Source organism: Ascaphus truei, chromosome 2 (assembly GCF_040206685.1).
Source record: "Ascaphus truei isolate aAscTru1 chromosome 2, aAscTru1.hap1, whole genome shotgun sequence".
Classification (NCBI taxonomy): domain Eukaryota; kingdom Metazoa; phylum Chordata; class Amphibia; order Anura; family Ascaphidae; genus Ascaphus; species Ascaphus truei.
The window spans coordinates 317,176,043-317,197,504 of record NC_134484.1 but is presented as its reverse complement, the minus strand read 5'-3'; the positions used below and the strand labels follow the sequence as shown (position 1 = coordinate 317,197,504).

General features: G+C 45.1%; 1 protein-coding gene across 2 annotated transcripts in view; it reads right to left on the bottom strand.

The window, feature by feature from the left end:
• STAC (SH3 and cysteine rich domain) overlaps positions 1 to 21,462 on the bottom strand; it is a 335,966-nt gene that overhangs the window by 39,896 nt on the left and 274,608 nt on the right. For both annotated transcript variants that reach the window (XM_075586507.1, XM_075586508.1), the window contains exon 8: positions 2,910 to 2,992. In XM_075586507.1, coding sequence (XP_075442622.1) covers positions 2,910 to 2,992 — 83 coding nt within the window. The remainder of the gene's footprint in view (positions 1 to 2,909; positions 2,993 to 21,462) is intronic.

The window sequence follows — 21,462 nt, the reverse complement described above, 5'->3', positions numbered from 1 at the left end:
TTCATCTATCCTCACCTCGACCTATGCCTGTGCCCATACACTGCACCATTATTTATACACCTCTCTCTCAACAATTTGTTTACCCCTCAATAAAAAGCACCCACACAAATCCTCTATTCACACCCTCTATCTACTCCTTCCTGCTACTGGGGATATCTCTCCTAATCCTGGACCCAGATATATACACACCTGCTGCCACCCGCACCTCCCTGACAGCTCTTCCCCTACTAATGGTGTTAACCTATCTGATTTAATACTAACTAACTTTAAAATTCACCCACAAATCAAGTATCACAATATCCTGCACTCATGGCTATTGTCCCACACCCACAGTCACTCCTACCAAACATTGTGGCCAAGCACTGCCATCTACTGCACTTATTCCCTGACCTGCTGTCTCTGTGAGTCTCCCATCACACCACTTAGATTGTAAGCTCTTTGGGGCAGGGATTTCCTTTCCTATTGTCTGATTTTGCTGCGCTAATTATATTATAATAATTCCCTGTACTGTATTCTTTGAGAAGCGCTGAGTACACTTTTGGCGCTATATAAATAAATATATACATACACATATAAAAAAAATAGAGGAAAGGAGAGGGATATAGCAACGTAACTAATGCTATGTTAAATAATAACTTACTGTGGTGTTACACTCATCTAAACCATGTGAAAGCCCTATTTCAGAGTCTACCTGTGAGTAACACCAAGTTTAGCTATAACTTAACATCAAGTTAAATTCCTGCATTAACTTTAATGGTCCTTTGTGGATACAGTACAGTATGTGTTGTTAAGGGGAAACAACTCCTTAACATAGCATTAGCACTAATGTCCATTATAGTTAACACAATGTCCTTTCAGGCTGCAAACAGCACCTAACACTGCGTTATAAAGCTGTGAAGATACCCGTTAATGCTGAATGAGGCGTTAATTTAAATTAGCGCCACATTAAGTTAATTATGGATCTCTGTGGATTTGGGCATTAGTGGGTTATTCATTACACTAATAGTGATAATCAGGATACTATCAAACAGAAACTCCTGTTCAAGTCAATAGCAGTGTCCATATACTGTAATAAGACCCAAATGGGCACTAAAGTAGTTCTGAGGCAACCAATGCTACTAAATATAACTTTTAAAAAGAATGCATTTATAATAATTTATAAATTATATATTTTTTTACATTTTTTGGACTAACCCAAAAATATATTTTCAAGACAAGCTTTCAAGAGCAATGCATTTTTCCTAAGGTCAAGTATTATAAAATAGCTTTACAATGTTTGTATGTATATGCTTATTTAAATAGCACAAAGAATGTACGAAGTGCTTAACAAAATAGAAATAACATACAGGGAATTATAATACAAAAAGGATAACATATCTTTAAGCAGGGAATGAAAGTCCCTGCCCCAAATACGGGCAAATGTATTAAGGCAAAAAAAGAGCAATTCTGGGAAAACAATGGCACTATATAGTATGTATCCAAGAAAAAAATCCTATAGATTTCAAATGGGATTTTTAGCTGTTTTAGCTGTTTTATATGAGGCTATATACCCCTATGTGAAAATATATTCTGCTAGTCCAAATACAAGAGTTATTGCCTACTATTAAAAGTTCTCACTTATTTTTGCACAATGGCTATGAAAGTGGCTCAGTTATATACGCCAGTAAGACACCGTGGGCGAACAAAGAAATCTAATAAAATAAAAAAATTACAAAATTAAATTGATACATTTGGTGCAGTTTTTTGTGCAAGAAATGCATTTAACTGGGCATTTAGGAGCCTCTGGGGGTTATTTATTAAAGTAGGATGAAAGATTGGGGCAAAGTCTGTGCAAAAGGAATTGCACCAGATTTCTCAAGGGGCAAACTCTCATTACTTTCATGCAATTCCTTTGCTTTGATAAATATGGAAACCAAACAACAATTCCTGCGCTCCAACCAATTGGACTAAAATATACTAGTGACATTTTGAAATTTTGACATTTACAACCTAAGTCTGTGTAACAAAGGAGTTATTTGGTTGCATCTTTGGATCAAGACATGATTCAGCCTGACAACCTCATTAAGGTAGATTCCATTTAGCAGGTACTTACACTGAATATATGCAATTTCTTATTGTCTTATGAACTAAACTTTGTGAAGTATGTGAAAGTGCCCTGAAGGGGTTAAATAAATTAAGCATATGCTTATTTGTGATTTAGTGCAGTTAAAAGCTGGCCAAAGCCAGTAACAAAGTTCCCCCATTGTTAAATATAGCTCTATTTTATGCACTCGGTTTGCCCTACTTATACAGCCAGGAGACTTTAAAAAATAGTCAGCTCTGGGTGTTATGTCTCAAAGTCTCCAACTAGAGCAATACACTGCACCATATTTATCTAAGCACCAAAAAGCCATTGTATCCTAAGGGATTTTTAATTTGATAAATCTGATGCAGTTTTTTTGCTATTGTTTTTCCCCCCACATTTTGCAGCCAACAGCCTTTTATACATAACCCCCAAATATCATGGCAAATATCATGCAAATCTGAGGTAAAAAAAAACAGACACCATATGTATTAAAACCTTTGTACCCCCTTCAGTGTCGGAGGCCCCTACATCAAGTCATGACCATGTGATCGCTCCTCAACAATCACATGGTCACAACGTACCCATGCTGATGTGAACTAAACAGAAGGGTCCACCTCTTCCGTTCAGATCATGTTTCACAGTGAACCGATTTCCCCAAGAAAAATTAGAAAAAAAGGGCATTACATTCACTGATCATTATAAGGGCCCTCAGAGTGAACACCAAAAGGGCAATCCACCTGTTATTAATGCTTCCTTGGTATAATTCAAGATCATTTTCTGATATCACAAATTGGATGTGATTCTACATTTACAGTCATTTACAACATGATCCATCCTCAATTACCTCATTGTCAAGTCTTCATTTTCTTGTGGTGCAAATTTGTACAAAGCAACAAAAGTATCCACTGCATCTTTATATAAAGGTACCTGCAGCAAAAGAAAGATAACATTGGTTGGTTAAATGTCCAGTGTATGGACTGCTGTAATGGTACAAATAACAAGTTGAGATGTGCAAATCTTTTGTCCAAAACAGGTGAATATTGGACTTTCAATACTTACAAAAGTTTTTTTTCCATTTTGGATAAAAATGCAGGAGATAGAGAAATAAACATATTTAATAGTCAAAATAGATTAAATTGTTGCCTTTTTTGCATGTATAATGAATATTTTTACATATGCAATTGCTCTTTGAAAACACCTTAGTTGAATCAGTTAAGTATTTTTGTGAAAAAAGATGGATAGAAGAAGCCTCAATGTTACTGTATTATTGGCATTATAATATCAACAATTATAGGCTAAAGCAGTCAAATTCTGGGCATTATTGAAATTCCTGCCCTCTGATTAAAATTCCGGGCATTATCCAATCAGTAATGCCCTGAATTTAAGCTGCTTGCAAAGTGTTGATTTCAATGTGATTATTTCCAGCCAATCAGCTTTCAGAACAGCTGAGACAGGGCAGGGGATTGGTCTAAAAGTAGGAAAAGCTCTGAGACAGGGCAGGGGATTGGTTAAGAAGTATCAGCCATGGGTTGACTCCTCTCTTGCTCTGTGAACTGAGCAGATTCAGTTGAATATGTAGGGTGGGTGGGGGGAGTCTGCAAAGCAAGTTAGTGTCTGTCTGCAGTTTGTTTCTGGCTGTAGTTTTTGTGTGTGTGTTTGTGTGTGTGTCAGCAGCAGCAGTGTTTATGAGTGTAGCAGCAGCTGTGTGTGTGTGTGTGCTGTGCTGTTGTGTTGTATGTGTGTGTGTAGCAGCAGTTTGTGTGTGTAGAGGTGTGTGTTGTGTGTAGAGGTGCTGTGTTGTGTGTAGAGGTGCTGTGTTGTGTGTGTAGAGGTGCTGTGTTGTGAGTGTAGAGGTGCTGTGTTGTGTGTGTAGAGGTGCTGTGTTGTGTGTGTAGAGCTCCAGTGTGTGTATGTGAGTGTGTGTGTGTGTGTGTGTGTGTGTGTGTGTGTGTGTGTGTGTGTGTGTGTGGTGTGCTTGTGTGTGTAGAGTTACTGTGTGTGTAGAGGTGCTGTTTTGTGTGTGTTGTGTGTTACTGTATGTGTGTGTGTGTAGCAGCAGTTTGTAGGTGTGTAGATCTGGTGTGTTGTGTTGAGCTGCTGTGTTGTGTGTGTGTGTGTGTTTACACAGAGGGGGCGGCAGTGTGTGGATATAGATATCTGCAGTGTAAGAGTATATAGAGGTGGATTCATGTATTTATCATTTTATTTTAATAAAAACATCTATATAACTATACAAAAGTGTCTATTATTTATGAAAAAAGTTTCCATTAATCTATAATAGTAATAATCCCCTCAGAACAGGGCATTACTGGCCAATAATGCCCTGGCTGGGTTAAAGTCCCTCGACTTCGCCTCGGGCCTTCAACTCTTTCATCCAGGGCATTATTGGCGAGTAATGCCCTGTTCTTCTGGGATTATTACTTAAGTATAAAGGAAAGGGACCTGGGAGTCCCAATTTCTGGTGATGTAAAAGTAGGCAAGCAATGTAACAAACCGATAGGGAAAGCCTTATGCTTTATAACATTGTTAAACCTCACCTAGAGTACTGTGTTCAGTTCCAGAGACCTTATCTCCAGAGAGACATAAATAATTTAGAGATGGTGCCAAGAAGGACTATAAAATGGTGCATGGTCTACCTCATAAAACAGAACTAATACAGTATGCACAGCTTGTATGAGGAATGAAAGGATGGATATGTATGTACTGTATGTATGTCTTTATATATCACCATTAATGTACATATCGCTTCACAGTAGTAATACACGTGACAATCATATAAGTAACAAATAATAAAAATAACAGATCATGGGAATAAGTGCTTCAGACATAAAAGTAACATTTAGGAAGAGGAGTCCCTGCTCTTACAATCTAATTGATAGGTAGGAAGAACATACAGATAGTAGGAGGGCATTCTGGTAATTGCGTCTGCAAGGGGTCAAGGTTTATGTATCATGTGTAGAACAAGCAAACAAGAAGACACAAGAGGTCTCCCACAGATCCCTTTTAACACTGCACAACAAGGCTGTTAATTGTATTAGGGGTATAGTGCTCCCTGATGTATGATCAAATGAGCTGTATGGGGTACAGAAAGTAACCGCTCCCAACACTGTGGGCGGACGGTTACCAATAAAAGCCTGATGTAGGAAAAACAATAAAGTTTTATTAATTACACAAGACAACGACGCGTATTCAAATATCATAAAAACAATTAAAACACAAGGTATTGGGTGACACCAGAAGGAAATGGAGTAAACAATCCAATAATGGATACATCAAATGAACCCTCCTGGTGGTGACTAGAATCAGGACAGGGGGTGTGAAGGCTTGAAACATTGTATATGTGCTGTGGGATTCCAAGTCCATGGTTCTGAGAGACCAGATGGCTTCCAACCTTGGCACCACTGAGTCTACTCCAGACCCGGAGTTGAAAGCCTCAGGGACGCCATGGTGTTAGAATAGGAGGAGTACTGTAGTTATACATGAGTACCTCCGCCCTGGGCTAAGAAAGGGCTGTCAGGAGAATTCCCACGTGCTGATTTGTTGTAGTGGTTTCTGAATGGGACTCTAAAACCTATAAGAAACCTTGCAGCCAATCAGGACCTCAGATTCCAAGCGTCAAACCATCAGCGGCAAATTTAAAGATGATCTGTAAGGAATAGACGCGAGCCGGCTTCAAAGATTTTGACTAAAGAAATTTTCTAAGTCCCGCTTTTTGAGGACGTAGCATTCGCGGCTGGAATTGCATACTAAATTGCGTTCCAGGACTTTCATGAGTACCTCCCGGTCATTGGAAAGAGCTCCTACAGTGGTTGTTTGTGTGTGACAATTATGTTTTAAGGAAAGGTTATTTTGTTAGCCCCGTTCCCAGTAAGTGTGTTAACCGTGTAAATTGTGTTACTGTGTGTGTATGTCAAATTCTGGAATAAATTACAATTTATTTTACTGCTGTGTCTTGTTCAATCAGATGATCCGGTAGGAAAAGTTGTTAATAACCGTGGTCTCCCGTGACATCAAATATATAACATGTTTACACAAAGTTCAGTAGGGAAGCATATTTCAGAGAAAGAGGGGTGATAGAGCAAGAGGTGATGCTCTAAGCTAAGGGTGGTAGATTCATGAAATAGCCTCCCAACAGAGATGAAAGAGGCTACTACAGTAAGGGAATTGAAAAAGGTTTGAGATAGATGTAGCCCTGGCTGGTTTTGGGCTATAAGTCTGCCCTTCTCCTGGCAGTAATCCCTAATAACGGTAGGTTGCCAGGAGTAATCATGGGTTTTCCCCACACCTTGCAGCTCAGTGAGTCAGAGAAGGTAGTGCCATCAGGCCTGTTGTCCATCAGGGATAGGGGATTGTTCTTACTGGAACTGACTCAAGGAGTTGCACTTCCTCTATTTAGCAGTGTGCCTCTACCGTGATAGAGGTGTAGTCTATCCAAACTAGTGAGCAGGGCTCTGCTTACTGGGTGCCTTCCCTGAGGGGAAAGGTGGAAGACTATTCCCCTTACCATACCAGGGGGTATGGGAAGAGCAATGACTGCTCCTGGTGGCCAGTGGTCGGGAGTGTAGGTCCAGAGACATCCTAAAGACCTGATTGTTAAAGAATTGATTTGGTGCAAACTGTACACTGCCGTTGATTGTGTGAGAAAGAGCAACCAGAATAAAGATCATCTTTTTCCACGTTCTTCTGGCCTGAGACTGAAATCTATCAGAAAGAAGAAGAGGTTGTTCTCCTGCAGAGATTTCTCCCCACACCTCCGGGGGCTGCAAGAGATGGGGGCGCTGTCACCGTGAGTACGATTCAGGCAAGACCCCAGAAGCCTGTCCTGACCTCCCCCATAACACCAGGCGGGAGACTCAGGGCCCCCTGTTACCAGCAGGTATGCACCAAACTACCATAAGTAACCAGAGCAGCTTTCCCCTTGATAGACCCTATATGAGATTGGGTGGGGGAAACAGGGTTAAATAGATATTAGGCTCTTCCAAATATGAGAGAAAGCCAAGGATTAACTAAGGTCTGAGGTTTTACAATAAAAAAGATGCAGGCAATTCTAATTTACATTTTATTAATATTGTAAAAATAATAATTTCTTTAGATATAATGGTTATTTCAAGTTGAGTAGGTCACTTAGTTTCTGTGTTATATAGGCAGAATGGACAATCTCGTGCTCTCTCTTTCCTCCGCCAAAGAAATAAACTTGTAGGTGAAAATGAGAAAATGTTAATTAAAATGAATTGTGAAACGTTTGAATATGTGAAATAAACAGAATTATATCCACTGGCCAATATGTGAAAAGCTTAAAAGGTATTAAAGTGAACTCAGACACATTTGCACCTCTCTAACAACAAGCCTCTGTTTTTATCCAAGGGGTGAGATATCTGTATTAGTGTTTGGACCTCAAGATTACAGCATGAGTGATCAATGCTGGTATGGTATCTACTGACAAAAATGATTGCGATCTGGTGATCCTACTGGTGACACCGACTTCTCCTCATTGAGTCATTCCATTCATTGAGTTAGGGGGACTATTCAAATCAATAGGAGTTTTCAGTCCTTCAGAGCTCATTGAAATAAGCCACTCAGTCTTAATGGTGGACATGTGTTAGGTAAGCATACATTAATTACGTTTTGAGAGATGCAGATAGATTGACCTAAGAAAGATATCTTATAATACTGAGGTTTGGAGATAAGGATAATTCATTTAAAAGCATTTAATATTTGAGAACCCACATATACACACACACACACACACACACACACACACACACACACACACACACACACACACACACACACACACACACACACACACACACACACACACACACACACAGTGTGTGGTGTGAGAGCAGAATCAAAATAAAAGAAATACAGTTCATGGTTAGTTATATATAGTGTTATTGTTGGGAATATTTATAGAGATGGGGAAACGTAGTGAATTTCGGTCCATGAACATTTGCGCAAACTTTTGTCAATCCTGGTAAACCCGCAAGAGTTCTTCTGCGCAGTTTGTGCGTCTAAATCAGAGTGAAATAATGGAAATCTGTTTTTGCAAACTCTTTTGTTTTTATTTTGGTGCATACATTTTGCACAATGAAATAATAATAAAATAAAAGAGTGGCAGGTTTTTCCAAACTCGCACTCGTCATTGAAGATTTGCACTTTTGAAGATATGCCAATTTTGAGGACAACTCAAAGTTTGCGACAAGTTAGCCCATCTCCAGTTAGTTATTGTTTGTTATAGTTTGAGAGTTATTAATCAGTTAGTTATAGTTATATCATTATATTATAGTTGTAGTTTGTTAGAGTTACAGTTTTATAGTTATAGTTCTATAGTTATAGTTTGTGTGTTACAGTTAAATAGTTAGAAAGTTATAGTTAGTTTATGAAGTTTATTAAGTTTTAAATTGTTTTATGGTTTATAATTTTGTTTCATACAGTAGTTGTATAGTTTATATTTTTATTATTAATGTCAGGGGTGGATTGCCCTATTGGTTGTTCAATCTTGCACCGGTGGGCCAGTGCTGTGGGGGGTCCGGTGCAGCTATTACAGAGGCCCTCTGTAACAATTAAATTGTTAATTAAACTATTAAACTGATTGCCGGGGGAGAAGTTGGTGCCTCTCTAAATAACGATGATGATGATGTGATGATGATGATGATGACGATGATGAAGATGATGACGATGATGACGATGATGACGATGATGACGATGATGACGATGATGACGATGATGATGATGATGGCGATGATGAAGATGATGACGATGATGACGATGATGACGATGATGACGATGATGACGATGATGACGATGATGACGATGATGACGATGATGACGATGATGATGATGATGATGATGATGATGATGATGATGATGATAACTTTATATAGTGCTTTTCTCCCAATGGGACACACAACACTTCACAGTTACAGAAGGGGGAAAAGAAAAAACACATTAACGTAATAGAAGAGACCAAACAGAAGCAAATATGCAATACAGGAGTGGATGGTACTGTAGCTATTAAATGCCAGGTGTGGTTCATTATATTAAAAATATATAATGTGGTTCATTATATTAAATACCTGGGTAAGCAGTTAGGTCTTGAGCCTGTTTTGATAGATTTCCACAAAGGTGGCTTCTAGAACTGTATGAGGCAGATTGCCCCAGAGTGGGAACAGCGTGGCTAAAAGCTCTGTCCCCAAAGGAAGTCAAGGATATTCTGGGAAATTTTAGGAGTCCTTCAGCTTCAGAATATCAACAAGCTAATCTTGAAATACATTTATAAAGGTCTGTTACCTTCTCCCTATATATTTTTAATTTATTATGGAGGGAAAGAGTGGAGGAAGAGTCAGGGGAGAATGCCATTTAGTAGGTGGAGCCTAGCAGTGGCTCCCCTGCTCCCCGCTTTAAGATAGAGCATAAATGGAAGCTATGATCCACCAGGTCAAGTACAGTCTCTAAGTGAGACCAGCGCTACAAGTCAGACCACTACGTGAGCAGCAGTATTAGGAGAAGTGGAAGAAAAAAAAATGTATGATACTGTAACCTGAAGTTATATCCATAGCAATGTCTGTTTTTCTGTATCAGAACCTGCAAAACTTGCTAATGAGTTATAATGAGAAGTGAATTCTAAAGATTATTTACTGCCCAATACAAATAAATGAAACTTGTCATAGAGCCCAAAAACTGTTTATTTTACTCTGAAAAAAATATTTGTTATATTTAAATTTAAAGGGTGCTGGACCAAAATATTACATTTTAACAGTTTTTTCCTGGTATCTGGGAGTATCAGCCCATTGAAGGCCACTGATGCTGGGAATGAGTGAGGCTATCTTCCAATGAGTGAGAGTCAAATTGGGGATGCTGCAATGGCGGTCAATTCACATATTCAACCAAAATATTATATATACTTACTGTAGAAAAGCTGTTTATGAATTTAAAAAAAATGGTCTCTTCCATCAGTAAGGCTAAGGCCCCGCTCCCTCAGTCAACGTGTCCGCACTGCATGCAGGCAGCGCGCTGAGAGGCACAGACCGCTATCTGCGGTCTGTAGGGAGCAGGAGCCGGAGCTGGGGGTGTGTGGTTTGAGCGGGGGGGGGGCATGGTTTGAACGGAGGGTCCGTCCGTTCGTACCCCCCTCCCCTCCTCCGGTGTGCAGGAGCCCGGAGATACGATCACGCTCTAGCACAAACAAAAAAAAAACAAGCCATGACACAGCTCAACAGGCCGCCTCCCTACGAGCTCCTTCCCTGCTCCCCTGCTTACCTCATTAGCTCACACACGCACCACGTGATGCGTCAACGCTTCAGAACACCTTCTTCTGGTAGCGCTGGCCGGCTGACGCGTCACAGCACGTAGTGAGCCACGGAGGGAGGAGGCAGCGGGGACCAACGGATTGCAGGTAAGGGGCTGGTGGCCGCACGCGCCACCGGACGCAGCGGGACCAAGCACTTAGGCTCATAACCAGCTCTTATTAAAATCATTGTGTGTTGTATAGACTGTGCAAAATTTGTCAATGTGTTATTCAGAGTTAGGATACAGGGTACAATTTTGCAAAACTGTAGCACATATTTTTTTTCATTCTGCAGTGCTTCATTACTGTACATACAATACATAGGGTTTACTTAGTCTCCTGGCTGCAAATTATCATTTGTGTAGGGTGCGATTTTAGGTTTAAAATGGTGAATTTCTATTGTCACCAGATATTTTTCACCTTAAATCTTAACATTAGAAGTTGTGGTAGGTTATGATACATTTCAAATGACCAACAGCAGAGCTACAGTATTAGATATATTACTGTACTTTTCTCCATGACCTATATGACTAATAGAACTTTGAATAAACTTAAAGTCCACAATCTATTTACTAACATCTAACAGCTTGAAAACAGTGTAAAAACACGGAAAACAAAATAGCACCATATTTATCAAAGAAAATAAATTCCAATGGAATGCATTTGAGTTTCTCTGATTCATCTGGTGCATTTCTTTTAAATTGGTCTTGCTCAAGTTTTGCATTCGGTAGACATTTGTAAGTAACCCTCAATGTATCAAGGCAAAACTGTATACAGGCATAACCCGCATTAACGTACGCAATGGGACCGGAGCATGTATGTAAAGTGAAAATGTACTTAAAATGAAGCACTACCTTTTTTCCACTTATCGATGCATGTACTGTACTGCAATCGTCATATATGTGCATAACTGATGTAAATAACGCATTTGTAACAGGCTCTATAGTCTCCCCGCTTGCGCACAGCTTCGGTAAAGGTAGGGAGCCGGTATTGCTGTTAAGGACGTGCTGACAGGCACATGCGTGAGCTGCCGTTTGCCTATTGAGCGATATGTATAAACCGGGGTATGCCTGTATAAGAAAAACTAATTTTATATAAGTACTGTAGGTTACATTTTCTTCCAATTGTACCAATTATAAACCAAGGAATAATAGATATCTAGTGTATATATCCTGCAAAAACATCTATTGCATCATAGAAAATGTTATGGAAATAACATGTTTCTTTAAGAAATTCTCCATCACTTTTAACATAATGATTACATTAAATAACAAGCACTGCACAGTTTATGAAAAGGTTAATTAAGATTTGGTATCATGGCTCCAATGTCCATTTGATGTTACATAAAAACGACTGAATTATTTTTCTCAAACCATCAGGGAAAATGTTGTGTCCAAATTAATAATACATTTACATGCTTTAACTAAGATGGACTTTTCTCCATGTCTGCTGTCTGAAGGTTTTATATCCTGTCTGAGTTAATAATTTTTCTGATTTCTTATTTGGAGAGGGTTGACAATACTGTGATGTGACATTTATGTCAACTTAAATATCAGCTTTAGGTTTCCTGTTCTTGACTACTTGAAAGGGCTACCTCTGCCCAATCAGCATCTTCCTTCCTAATTATACCCCACATATTTATCATACTATGAATGTTGAGAAAGAAGGAAAAATCTAACTACAAGGTGTTATTTGCAAGATAAATTTGAAGCAATATATAATTATGGATTCCTACACAGGCACATGACATGGATTTGACCTTGTGACAGGAATGGTAACGTTAATGACATATGTATTTCACTGCATATTAAACCAAAAAGGCTAAAACTACTTTAGAACATTCAGAAACCATGGTCAAAGGGTTCAATTCTAAGCACGAATGGCGTAGGAATGCCCAGACATTTCAAATGAAATAACGGCTAGCATTAAAATAAAATGTAATTAAAACAAATGTACCCTATAATATTAACAATCCCAACATAACCTATTTTGGGGCCTTCAACTCCTCCAGCCATGCCAACAATGGTCAAGTAATACCACAACTCAATGCCAAACTGGTTCTTGAGTTAAGTAATGAAGCCTGTAGGAATATTACTTAAATGTAGTGAACAATATTAGCCAGTTAGGCATACTGTTGTTGTGGGAATATGGGCAATATTTACAAAGCAGTGCCGAGCCATAAGACACCTTAAAGCGCAATAAGACACCCTAGGCTGAGTCCCCACCAGCTCTGAGCTCGCTGAGCAGGCGGCGCTTGGCGCGGTCACTTGCATATATATATATGTAACGGGTGTTCCCTATGAATACCGCCGCTGCTACTTGCTGTGCAACCTGTGTGGCTCTCAGGAGCCTAAGCCTCCGCTTGGGGAACCTGGGGTACATATATATCATACATCTCTAGGTGCAACGCCTCCACCTGGGAGGGATCCCAATGGAGTGGGAGGAGGCCCTCACAGGAAACAACCACACAACGCTACCGAATATAAAACAGGACTGGCTTTACTGCATGGAAACACACATATCACGTAATAACATCATAACATCATAACAGCATAACCTCATCATGCGCCACGGCGGGCGCTAACCACACTGGGTGTCACGGCGGACACTAACCACACTAGGCGTCACGGCGGACGCTACCACCTCTGGGCGTCACGGCGGACGCTATCACCTCTAGGCGTCACGGCGGACGCTAACACCTCTAGGCGTCACGGCGGACGCTAACCACCCACAATGTGACCCCACCCTGTGTCCAGTAACCCCCACCCAAATGTCTCGTGCTCCCGAAGTCAAATACCACTGTACATGTGTATGTGTGACTGCGCAGCCACTATGTTTGGTGATAGGCCTGGTTGGTGCACGTGAGTTGCAGGTTACCTGCCCGGGCTCCAGCCACGGGTACCGCGATATAAATCCGCACGATCCGACGTGGTCCTCCAAACCGTGTGGGTTGAAAGTCCAGCGCGAACAATGTCACTCCTTGTCGCAGGGTCTTTGGTGGTGTCCTGAGCCCAGAACCCACCTCACAGGGCCGCACGGCTTCAACACTGTGTCCCTGTCTATTCAACCAATAATGGGGCAGTGTCCCTATCTAGGGCCTGTCCCTAAGCTCCACAAGCTACTAGATAGCTCAGGACCTAACTGGGACCTTGGGGGCTGCTGGCCTAATGCAGAGGGTCACTGACCCCTGCATCCACCTCTTACCCCTATCTAGTCCGGATCCTGACTGCCTGCGTGGCTGCAAAACCCCGCGAAATGTAGCAATCTCTTCCCAGGCAAATCCCTCAGCCCTACAGGTGTCTCTACCCCTATGCACCCTGGGGACTGGCATGCTCATCTCGCGCATGCGCGAGCTATCTGGTCCTCCCGCGCTGGGTTCGGGCACTGCGCATGCGCAACAGCCCTAACATGGCGGCGCCCTGCTTCCCGAGCCGCCGGGCCGGTAGCAACGCGATCGCAGCCTTAGCGACGGCCCGATCGCGTCCCCGGCAACCGGCCTGCTTGCCGCTCGCGTCCCTAGCTACCAGGGATCTCTCCTTCGTGCGCCGGCCCCCCCTCACTCCCTCGCACACAGCGTCTGCCGAAAGGGAGGAGGGGGTCAGCCATGACAGGGGGGACATGGCTACATCCTCCCCCTAGTGAGAACTTCAACGTCCTCGCTTGAACCACATAACCTTCCAACAGTGTACCAAAATTATATAATAAAAATGCAGTGTAAAAATACAACTTAACGATTACTCTAAACGAGATTGTACAGTTCAACAAACATATTTATAACTGAGGCTAGCTTGGCTTTAGCTTGCTGCTGAGACTCATAGTGAGGTGCCCCTAATGAATCATAAGCCACTCTAGTGGGAGGGCGTCTCACTCGCTGACTCCTGCGAGTCTCAGTCTCCATTTCTTCCTCTTGAGACAGACCATCGTAGGCTTGAGGCCTAGACTCTCTGGCAGAGGGTGAACCAGTTTGGGGAAAGTCTCTTTGTAACTGAACATTGTCTCTTTGAGGCACAAAACTCGGAGTGGTAGGATCTAATGATTGGTTACTTGGTGATAATTCTGATGAAGGTACTTTGTCAGCCGGCCCCTTACTTGTTGCTCCTTCGGGAGGTGCCCACCAGTCTCTGTTGGATGTTCCCTCCAAAGGATCTTGAATTGTCTCATCTGTGGGCCCTGGATTCTCAATAGACTCTTCAGGCTCACTGTCGTTTGTTACTGTTTCTGTTTCGGGTTCACTTTCTCCCAGTTGGGAGATAGGTAACAAGTGGTTTCGGTGCCAGACTTTTACCCTGCCATTCACGTCACGTATGCGATAAACAGGGAGGCCCGGCATTTGGGACTCTACTTGAAAAGGCCCCTCTCTCCAGCGATCAGCTAACTTGTGCTTGCCTGGAATCCCTAAGTTGCGTAGGAGAACTGCGTCTCCCGGTTGGAGCGCTCTATAGCGTACTTTGTGGTCGTACCGTCTTTTATTATTGGCATTCAGTCGAGCGGTGGCTCTTTCGGCTAACTGATAGGCACGGTTCAGACTGTCCTGGAGTCTCTGCACATATCGATAATGAGCCATGTTGGGTATACTCGTAGGCGGATGTCGATTGGCAGTCTGGCTTCTCTCCCGAACATCATGAAGTATGGGGTGTACCCGGTGGACTCGTGCCTAGTGCAATTGTAGGCATGCACCAAGGCCTCAACATGTTTACTCCATTCTCCTTTTTGGGAATTTTTCAGAGTGCCTAGCATGTCCAGCAATGTCCGATTAAATCTTTCAGGGAGCGCATCTCCCTCTGGGTGGTAGGGAGTAGTCCTGGACTTTTGAATGTTCAACAGTGTTAACAACTCTTTGATCAGCTTGCTCTCAAAATCCCGTCCCTGGTCAGAGTGCATCCTGCTGGGCAGACCATAATGCACAAAATACTTCTCCCACAGTACTTTAGCCACTGTGGTAGCCTTCTGGTCCTTCGTGGGGAAGGCTTGAGCGTATTGAGTGTAGTGATCTGTCACTACTAGCACATTTCCTATACCCTTTGAATCTGGCACTATGCACAAAAAGTCCATACAAACTAAATCCATAGGCCCAGCACTTTTGAGATGGCCCATTGGAGCAGCACGGGTGGGAAGGGTCTTCCTATGAATGCACCGTAGACATTTTCTGCAGTGTTGTTCAATGACTCCCGCATTCTAGGCCAGAAGAACCGGTCTCGCACTAAACCCAAGGTCTTATCCACCCCCAAATGTCCATGATCATCATGTAGTGATCTTAAAACGAGGCCTTGCATACTCCGAGGTAGAAATAGTTGTCGACGGTCAGGATGATTGTGGAATTGAACAACCCTATAGAGTAGGCCGTTATTCATCTCAAACTTATCCCATTCTCTCATGAGAAGACGCACATCCTCGCGAGGAGCCCGTTTCACCAGTGAAGAGTCATTTTTGTGTAGGGCCTCTCGGACAGCCTTAGCCGCAGGATCATGTGTCTGTGCTAGTACCAGTTCCTTCACCGTGAAGATAACGTCTTGTGTTAGACCCATGCCATCGGGGTGGCAGTAAGCTTCTGGAAGGGCTTGAGGTCGACACCCTAAAGAATCCACTACTCGTAGCTCGGAGAATGCCACTCGGTCGTTTACAATAGCCGCAGTGGAACACATAGCTCTCATTCCTGGTCCTGGAATTTCTTCCCAAGGGCCATCGTCGGCGGTCTCGCCCAGTCCCGATCTCCTAGATAGAGCATCGGCTCCTATATTGAGAGGTCCAGGCTTATATTTCATAGAAAACTGGTAATTGGCAAGGGTGGCCAACCATCTGTGACCGGTCGCATCTAACTTGGCCGTGGTTTGTACATAGGTCAGCGGATTGTTGTCTGTTCGGACCTCGAAGGTGACCCCATATAGGTAATCATGTAGTTTGTCAGATATGGCCCATTTGAGGGCGAGGAACTCCAACTTGTGAACTGGATAATTATTTTCACTGGGAGTCAAACTTCTACTTGCATATGCCACAGGACGAAGCCCAGTGGGGTACTTCTGGTGTAGCACAGCTCCCAATCCGTTGAGGCTGGCATCCACGTGCAGAATGTAAGGCTTCTCCGGATCAGCATAGGCTAGGACGGGAGCCTCTGTTAAACTATTCTTCAGCCTCTTAAATGCTTCTTCACAAGCGGGCGTCCACCGATCCCCGAAGGGGGTCCTTGGGGTGGTCCTCTTCTGCTTGGGTTCCTCTGGATAGACCTTCAGCAGATCGTTCAGCACAGCTGCCTTCTTGGAGTATCCGTCCACGAATCGTCTATAGTATCCACAGAACCAGAGAAATGACCTCAGCTCCATCACATTCTCTGGTCTTGGCCAATTCACCACCGCCTCCACCTTGGCCGGGTCGGTGGCCACTCCGTCTGCGGACACGATATGACCCACATAAGTGACCGATGTTCGACAGAAGCGGCACTTATCCAAGGAGAGCTTCAGGCCTTCTTTCCCTAAGCGATCCAACACTTTCATCAGCCTAGTCTCGTGTTCTTCAAGTGTGGTTCCGAACACAATTATGTCGTCTAGGTAGACCAGACACTCACGCGGACACATATCTCCAATCGTCTTTTCCATAAGCCGTTGGAAAGTGGCTGGAGCGCCACAGATACCTTGGGGCATCCGAGTGAACTGATAAAATCCCAGAGGACAGACGAACGCCGTCTTCTCTTGATCAGTGGGGCTCATCGGAACCTGGTAATACCCAGATCGAAGGTCCAACACGCTAAACCACTGGCTTCCGGACAGTGCGCTGAGAATCTCCTCTATTCGGGGTAGCGTGTATTGGTCAGGCACAGTACGTCTGTTCAATGTTCTGTAGTCCACGCACAATCGAACAGACCCATTCTTCTTTCGTACCACCACAATCGGTGAGGCATAGGGACTCCGAGATCCGGTCACTATACCGGCCGTTTCCATCTCATTCAGGACACCACGCACATCCTCCACATCTCTGGGAGCTAAGCGGCGCGACCTTTCCCTAAATGGCGTGTCATCATTCAGACGAATCGTGTGCTGAGCGCTTCTGCTGCATCCCACGTCCATCTCACTAGTAGAGAACACATCTCGTCTCTCTCTCAACTGAGCACGTAGCTTCTCTTTCCATGCTTCCTCCAGGGGAGACTCTCCGAAGTCGAATTGTAGTGCCTCGGCCTCTTCTCCCACACGGGCAGTGTGAACGGTCACTGGGTCGTCTACAGGATCCACAGGATAAATTCTACCCAACCTTTGTCCTACTTCCAGCGGCACGGTATGGAGAGACATGTTCTGGATAGACACGGTAATCTTCCTGGGGACAGTAGATGGCCAATCCCGTACTTCAGGTATCATTCGGTATCCCCACTGACTCTCAGACTCGGGGAGGGTCTCCAGCGAGAAGTATCGGTCGTGTTCGTGCCGACTGGGGTACTCGATCAGCGCTGTCACTTGCCTCACTCCCCCTGGTGGAATCTGCAATAACCCTCGCTCTTGATTAAAGATTTCACCATACTCTTCTTCATACGCCACCCTATAGCATTCTTCCCGCAGGCCAGGGGCTATATTCAGGGATGACAACGGTAGCTCGCCGGCTTCTTGTAGGAATGAGTGAATCACCGACCTCACAATATCTGCATTCGTGCCTAGTATGATGGGGGCACTGGGATGTTCTCGAGCCTCCGGACAGACCAAAGCTTCCACCAGCATGGGATGCGACTTGTTAGTGTTCAACTGCAAGATATCCAGCTTGACCGCCACTATTCCGTCTATGGGATAATCATCTTTACTCAGTCCCCATAACTTCATCTTTTCGGCTGACTGCAAGGGAAGATGACTGAGGTGCTGGTCGTAGAATGGACGGTAGATGATGGTCACTTGTGATCCAGTGTCCAGAAGTGCTGAAGAGTATATCCCCTCCACGACGACTCTTATTACAATGGTGGGCCCTACTCGGCAGTAAGCATCGGCCGGGGGCGTCTCCTCCGTGGAAGGCCTCCCCGACTCCTCAGCAACATCCTCAGGTACGGTTGATAGGGACGAGATTGCCTTCCGCACGGTCACGGTGTAGGTCTGGGCCTTAGTGGGGTGCGAACAGCTCCTTGCAACATGGCCCTGCTCGCCACAGTTGAAGCAACGGAAGTCTGGGCGGGGACCCGGACCGTCAAGTGACCTGGGAGCGGACCTAGGCACCTCCGGGGTGGCCGTATCCTTACCGCTCTTGCTTCCCTTTGCTTTGGGCACTGTTGCTTCCTTGGTCTCATCCTTGCGAGGGTCTTTGGCCTTCTTGGGCGTATGCAACCTAGTATAGGCCTCATGACCCTTCACCTCATCCAGTAGGTCTTCCAGAGTAGGGGGGTCCCCCTTCTGTAGCGTGCATCTGATCATTACCACGATATGGTGCGTGGGTATGGCTCCCTGCAGGAATTGAGTGCGCCTATACTCATTTACTTCTGAGGCCTTGATGACTTGGCGGGAACGTAGCTCCCACAAGAGCAATTGGATCCGTTGTATGAACTCGGATAGGTCTTCCCCCTCTTTCTGGCGGAGATTGTAATACTTAGTCCATAACTCACTCACATCATCTTCCTTACCATATGCCCGGGTAAGCGACTCCATCATCTGATGTGCGGTAACCTCAGTATGCTGATCTTTATACATCTTGATGGTAGTGGACGCAGGCGGGCGCAGGCACTCCATGATTCGTTGTCTTTTCACCTCATCAGGACAGGTCCACTCTTCCAGTACCTGTGAAGCATATTCCTTCCAAACATCAAAAGCCTCTTCACCAGTGGGAGTAGGGTTTACCCCTGAAAAGAGCTTTAACTTGCGGTATGGCTGAGGGGAAGGGGATTCGTGCTTGGGCCCACCCAGTTGTTGGATGGCCTGGGCTAGTAATTGGATTTCTCCCATTCTACTGGGGCTGGAGCTCCGTCTGCTTGAGCGACAATTAGCACAGGATAATACACTGGCCTCATCCCCGCATATACTTTCTGGTGGGGACAGGGACATGCGCATACTAGTCTCTAGCAGGTCTGTACTGGGGCTACAGGGTTCGGGTTTTATCGGCATTTCAGGATATATGCCGGAGGGCCCCGTGGAAACGCAAGTTGGATGGGCCTTGCTGTGGCGACAATTCACATCCCCCAGTGATTAATACGGTGCACCATGACCCATCTGGGTCGGAGCGGCGACCCAAGATTCTGGCATCTTCTAAGCCTGGGTACTGCATTAGGATTAAACATAGTTCATAGGATGAGGCATTGGCGGGAACTTGTCCTACAGCAAGGGTTTGTGAGGGCGGGACTTGCCTTTTTACCGCCCACGTGTACACCTCTTGGCGGGAAGGTAACGTGTAACCTAACGACATTTTTACTGAGTTCGGGCACCCCAGGTCTGACTCTCAGCAGCGCCTCCAAATGTAACGGGTGTTCCCTATGAATACCGCCGCTACAGGTTGCTGTGCAACCTGTGTGGCTCTCAGGAGCCTAAGCCTCCGCTTGGGGAACCTGGGGTACATACATATCATACATCTCTAGGTGCAACGCCTCCACCTGGGAGGGATCCCAATGGAGTGGGAGGAGGCCCTCACAGGAAACAACCACACAACGCTACTGAATATAAAACAGGACTGGCTTTACTGCATGGAAACACACATATCACGTAATAACATCATAACATCATAACAGCATAACCTCATCATGCGCCACGGCGGGCGCTAACCACACTGGGTGTCACGGCGGACACTAACCACACTAGGCGTCACGGCGGACGCTATCACCTCTGGGCGTCACGGCGGACGCTATCACCTCTAGGCGTCACGGCGGACGCTAACACCTCTAGGCGTCACGGCGGACGCTAACCACCCACAATGTGACCCCACCCTGTGTCCAGTAACCCCCACCCAAATGTCTCGTGCTCCCGAAGTCAAATACCACTGTACATGTGTATGTGTGACTGCGCAGCCACTATGTTTGGTGATAGGCCTGGTTGGTGCACGTGAGTTGCAGGTTACCTGCCCGGGCTCCAGCCACGGGTACCGCGATATAAATCCGCACGATCCGACGTGGTCCTCCACACCGCGTGGGTTGAAAGTCCAGCGCGAACAATGTCACTCCTTGTCGCAGGGTCTTTGGTGGGGTCCTGAGCCCAGAACCCACCTCACAGGGCCACACGGCTTCAACACTGTGTCCCTGTCTATTCAACCAATAATGGGGCAGTGTCCCTATCTGGGGCCTGTCCCTAAGCTCCACAAGCTACTAGATAGCTCAGGACCTAACTGGGACCTTGGGGGCTGCTGGCCTAATGCAGAGGGTCACTGACCCCTGCATCCACCTCTTACCCCTATCTAGTCCGGATCCTGACTGCCTGCGTGGCTGCAAAACCCCGCGAAATGTAGCAATCTCTTCCCAGGCAAATCCCTCAGCCCTATTGGCTCCCTTGCGTCAGGTGTCTCTACCCCTATGCACCCTGGGGGCTGGCATGCTCATCTCGCGCATGCGCGAGCTATCTGGTCCTCCCGCGCTGGTTTCAAGGGCACTGCGCATGCGCAACAGCCCTAACATGGCGGCGCCCTGCTTCCCGAGCCGCCGGGCCGGTAGCAACGCGATCGCAGCCTTAGCGATGGCCCGATCGCGTCCCCGGCAACCGGCCTGCTTGCCGCTCGCGTCCCTAGCTACCAGGGATCTCTCCTTCGCGCGCCGGCCCCCCCTCACTCCCTCGCACACAGCGTCTGCCGAAAGGGAGGAGGGGGTCAGCCATGACAGGGGGGACCTGGCTACATCTATATATGCACGTTCCCGCGTGTGCGCATGAGCGGGCACACATGCTCGGCGCTTTTGTAAATAAAATTTTTAAACTTTCCCGTTTGCACCGATAGCCCGCAATTGCGCCCCCCCGCTCCTCCCCACTGCGCGCGCGCCCGCAAGTTGCAGAACATCTGGCGCTCATGCTCTAAGCATGAATGCGCTCAGCGCCAGCGGGGACTCAGCCTTATAGACCTTTAAGCAAATTTTTTTGATGGCACTATATGGTGTATTATGGTTTCATTATGGAATAAGGTGAAAGCTGCACACCAACAGGTATTTCAAGTATGATACAATTATTGGTGCCTCACTTGA